This window comes from Myodes glareolus, chromosome 6 (genome assembly GCF_982192425.1).
Source record: "Myodes glareolus chromosome 6, mMyoGla1.1, whole genome shotgun sequence".
Lineage (NCBI taxonomy): Eukaryota > Metazoa > Chordata > Mammalia > Rodentia > Cricetidae > Myodes > Myodes glareolus.
This window is the reverse complement of record NC_142031.1, coordinates 9,877,308-9,881,815: the sequence shown is the minus strand read 5'-3', so window position 1 is coordinate 9,881,815 and position 4,508 is coordinate 9,877,308. Positions and strand designations below refer to the sequence as shown.

General features: G+C 45.5%; 1 protein-coding gene across 1 annotated transcript; it reads left to right on the top strand.

Moving 5' to 3' along the window:
* The first annotated feature begins 561 nt into the window (after nucleotides 1-561).
* On the top strand, nucleotides 562-3,613 carry LOC148121602 (PRAME family member 12-like). Its single transcript, XM_087906746.1, has 3 exons — nucleotides 562-842; nucleotides 1,160-1,747; nucleotides 3,046-3,613. Exons 1-3 carry the CDS (start codon nucleotides 562-564, stop codon nucleotides 3,611-3,613), a joined length of 1,437 nt encoding a protein of 478 aa, XP_087762872.1.
* The last annotated feature ends 895 nt before the right edge of the window (nucleotides 3,614-4,508 follow it).

The following is a 4,508-nucleotide window of genomic DNA, read 5'->3' as shown; positions in this document are numbered from 1 at the left end:
AACCTCATGTTGCCCAGGGTGGCATTTAGCTCACAGAGATATTTTGGCCTTTGTCTTCCAAGTGCTCAGCTTGGCTTTGGGTTCTAAAGCTTTTTGGAATAATAGGAACTAAATCTATTGCAAAGATCCTCCCAACAAGTACTATTGATTAAATTCAAACCATAGCTTGGGTGAGGGACCTTGAACATTGCAGGTGAGGTCTGTCAGAGGCATTTGAAGATGGTTACCCACAAAAGTGTTTGGCTCACTTTTGATTCTCCTCGTTCCTGTGACCTACTGAAGTGTAGTATGATTCAAGGGAGGATGATTGGGCAGGATAACCAGGATCATTAGTTCAAATGTGTGCTCATGTCCATGAGGCCTTTGAGGAAACTTGGGCTATGAAAAGGACAGACAGTGAGTGATAGGAGATCTAAGGTTTCCAAACACTTCAGGTGAGTGACTGTGTCCCTGAATAGTTTACATGATGAAGGAGCAGAAAGTGGCTTGCTAAAGGTGTTTCCTCTGAAAGGCTTTATTCCTCTGCTTCTTTCCTCAGCATCTGCCTGCTTGCATGTCAGGATGAGCTCCCCATACACACTGCAGAAGCTGGCCATAAAGAGTCTGCTAAAGAATGAAGCCTTGGCCAATGCTTCTCTGAAGATCCTGCCCAAGGCTTTTTTCCCACCACTATTCATAGACGCCTTCACAGGCAAACAGACAAACATCATAAGGGCAATGGTGGCAGCCTGGCCCTTCCCATGCCTTCCTGTTGGAGCTCTGATGAAGACTCCCAACCTGAAGACCTTGAAGGCTGTGCTGGGGGGCCTGGATTTGTTGATTAACCAGAAGAATCAACCTAGGTAAGTGAGAGCCAGGTATCATGGAAAGGAAGGCTCTGGGTGGAGGGAAGTGACCACAGACTTCAGAATGTGGTCCAAGTGGAATCAGAGCTTAGAGAAGTGAATAAGTGCAAAAAGACAGTGGTGTGTGGAGCACACTGAGAAGAGATGTGGTCAATGTACAATGGTTCTTTCCCTCCTTGTCCTGTCAACCAATAGAAATGAAAACACTCCGCATTCAAGGAATGGATTTCAGGGAAGTGGAGGCGTGGGGTCAAAACAAAGTATAAATTGATACTCAAATTGTCATTTGAATCTCCTTCTCCTTTGACCAACAGCAGTTGGATACTACAAGAGCTAGATTTGCGGGATGCCCAACATAACTTCTGGAACTTTTGGGTTGGCACAGAGGATGGAGGCTGCTCTCCAGATGTCATCAGTCAGACCCGACCAGTGGTGCATGGTCCCAGACGAGGGGAAAAACACGTTGTGACTGTGTGGATGAACCTTTCCCTCGACACCAGCTATCTCAGTAAATACTTAAAATACTTCTACTGGTGGGCCAAAAAACGAAAAGATGTGGTTCAGGTGATGTGTCCAAAGCTGGAGTTTGGAGCCACCCCTCTCTACAACCCCCTAATGCTGCTGGAGGTATTTGACCCAAGCTCTATAGAGGAATTCACAGTGAATGCACGTTGGGACTTGATTACCCTTGAGATGATAGCCCCTGGCCTGGGCCAGATGAAAAACCTTCAGAAAATTCTTCTCAGTGGAATCTGTGTACCTATGGAGTGGTTTGGAAACCGCAAGATGGTCAAACAGTGTATTACAGAGATCATTAATCAGGTACCAGAACTCAAAAAGATCCAGCATCTCCAACTGAATGATGTCTGCTTCCTGAATGAACGACTGGATCAAGTACTCAGGTGAGGAAGGATAGAGTTCGTGCTCCACAGGCCAGGGAAAAGTCTTGCAGTGTTCCATGAAACATCAGTGTCCACCTGTGGCTTTCCATCCACTCCTGAATGCAGAAGTCCTATGACTTAGGGAAATTGATCTGTAGTCTTTCTTCTGCTCTAGTATTCATGATCTAGGAACAGCCTTTGCTAGGAAACCAGATGAAGGGAAAACAGATCCACAAAGTGAATGAGGTCTTAAGCCACATGCTGCCCCATGTCAGCTCTTTCCTCAGGACTTTTAACAGTTTAAATCTCTCTCTCTCTCTCTCTCTCTCTCTCTCTCTCTCTCTCTCTCTCTCCCTTTATCTCTATCTCTTGTTCTCCCTTACACACGTACACACATTCCCCAATGGTCAAGTGTTCTTTGAACAGAGGTAGGGCAAAGAGAAATGATTGAGAGAGAATAAGACAACAGGGAAGGCCTGTGAGCAGGACAGAGGCTGCGCTAGAAAAGTAGGGCTCATTGAGACTGTTATTGGCACACACAGGTCCCTGGTTCTCTGCCATATAGAACAGGGGTGTAGTGATTGGGAGAGAGCTGGAACCACTAGACAATCCCTGGGTCTCAGTGGGATGATGATAATTGAATGACCCAGCTTCTCTCCCACTTGACCAACAGGGAGACACACACCCAATGAATTGGGAGTCTTCAGAGCAGGATCTCATTTAATGGTACCAGGCAGGACCTTTTATAGTGTCGTCTTGGTGCTGGAGCAGTTCAGGATGTGTTGAAGCAGAGTAAAAAATAAGTGCTAATAATATTCTGCCACACTTGAGGAGAGGTTACTGGGCAGAGGAGGGTCTAGGTCAGCTAACCAGAGACTCCAAACTCTAGCTAGGCTCAGGAAGTTACACCAGGCCTCATGCCAACTCAAGTTAGTCTCAGGGAATTGCACTGGGCCTCACCAAACACTAGTTAGGTTCACGAAATTACACTGCGCCTCACACACAGGACAAAGGAGGTCCAACACCCAGGGATGGTTATAAGTCGACCCTTGTTGGTCCTTATTGGTCTCCTGCTGTTACCAACTGTCAGCTTAGATGGTTCTGTGCTCGACTGTGCAGAAAGAACAGATTTGGGGGCAGAAACTGTCACAGTGATTTTGCATGTGTTGTTAACTCCGCATCAGGGAATACCCTGGTCTTGATCTTCATGATGCTCTCAGAATGAACTTAGGCCTAATTGGCCTCTGCTACATTGAAGTATCATCCTTTCTTTACCGTTATAAGACTTTACTGAGATAAACTCCTCTGTCTCTCTGTAGGTGCGTGGAGAGTCCCTTGGAGACCCTTGAAATCACTCGATGCTCACTATCAAATGCAGACATGAGTTATCTGTCCCAGTGTCCAAGCATCCACAAGCTCAAACATCTGGACCTGAGTGGTGTAACCTTTTTAAATTTAGATCATCTACTTCTAGGAAACCTGCTAGAAAGACTGACAGCTACTCTGCAGATATTAAAACTGAAGGGTTGTATGATCATGGATTTCCAGATTAGTGCCCTCTTGCCTGCCCTGAGCCAGTGCACCCAGCTCATTGAGGTCAATTTTCGGAAGAACTTCCTGTCTGTGGTCAGCCTGAAGAAGCTGCTGCTGCACACTGCAAAACTGACTCTGCTCACCCGGGAGATATACCCCGCCCCTGACGAGGTCTATGATGACATTGGTGATGTCCAGCCAGACAGGTTCAGCCAACACTGCAGTGAACTCATGGAAACTCTGAGGACTCTAAGACAGTCGAAAGAGGTCTACTTTGTGAGTAAGAGATGTCTAGATTGTCGGAAATTCTGTGTCTATAACATGGGGACCGCACTCTGTTCATGTTGGCAATAAATGAGGAGGGATCACTACTGGGCTCTGAGAAATAAAAGCCTGGATTCAAGAGACTCATTAAAGACACAACCTGGATTCAAACATTTTTGGGTGTACTTGAGGAAGAAGATTGCTTCACTGGTTGTTCATATTTGATGAAGAAAAATTGACAGAGAACTGGATGCACATGATCTGTCAACAGTACAGCCCTGCTCTAGTGCATCAAAAGAGATCTGAAAATTGAGGGGAATCCATTCCCGGCACTTTCACAGTATGACTGACCATAGGTAAAAGGAATGGGTTAAAATGAAAGGAAATTCCAAAGAGCATAGGGGACTGGGTGAGGAGGGTCTCACAGTGTTCTGTTCCTGGAAGGTATCCATCTTCTGGTTGTCCACCTCATATAAGAATCAGGAGCATATCTGCTTTGTGAAATATCTGGTTGACTGAACCACTGAGGGCATTGGACCTAGTGGATTAGCAGCGTTCTGCTGTGATTTGTCTTTTCCTTGCTTGGGTAGAAAAACAAGGAGTATATGATCTCCCCACTGTTGTTGGCACTATGATATCTAATCATTTTCAATAAAGCAATTTTGAATAAGAGCACACTGTATCCTTTAAATCTACCGAGTGAGTTCTTTAATGATCTGACACTTATGTACCATGCATTTCGCCTACACGATCTCCATACTCTTCTGTCTCTCTGTCTCAGCCCCTTTCTCCTAGATCTTTCAGAGGAAATAATGACCCAACATGCCTGTCTCTTAGAGATTTTATACCCTTTACCTTCATGACACTAGCCCAACGTGCTATATAGATTCTCTTAGTGATGTGTAGATATGGCTCAGTATTTGAGAGGGCTTCGTGTTCTTCCTGAGGACCAGCATCTGATTCCCAGCATCCACAAACATCTGTG

What these genes read in the sequence shown, in the direction of transcription:
- LOC148121602 (XM_087906746.1), top strand. Translation starts at nt 562, where the DNA reads ATGAGCTCCCCATACACACTGCAGAAGCTGGCCATAAAGAGTCTGCTA. An exon ending in AACCAGAAGAATCAACCTAG is followed by an intron (nt 843 to 1,159) that starts GTAAGTGAGAGC and finishes TTTGACCAACAG; the next exon opens with CAGTTGGATACTACAAGAGC. An exon ending in CGACTGGATCAAGTACTCAG is followed by an intron (nt 1,748 to 3,045) that starts GTGAGGAAGGAT and finishes GTCTCTCTGTAG; the next exon opens with GTGCGTGGAGAGTCCCTTGG.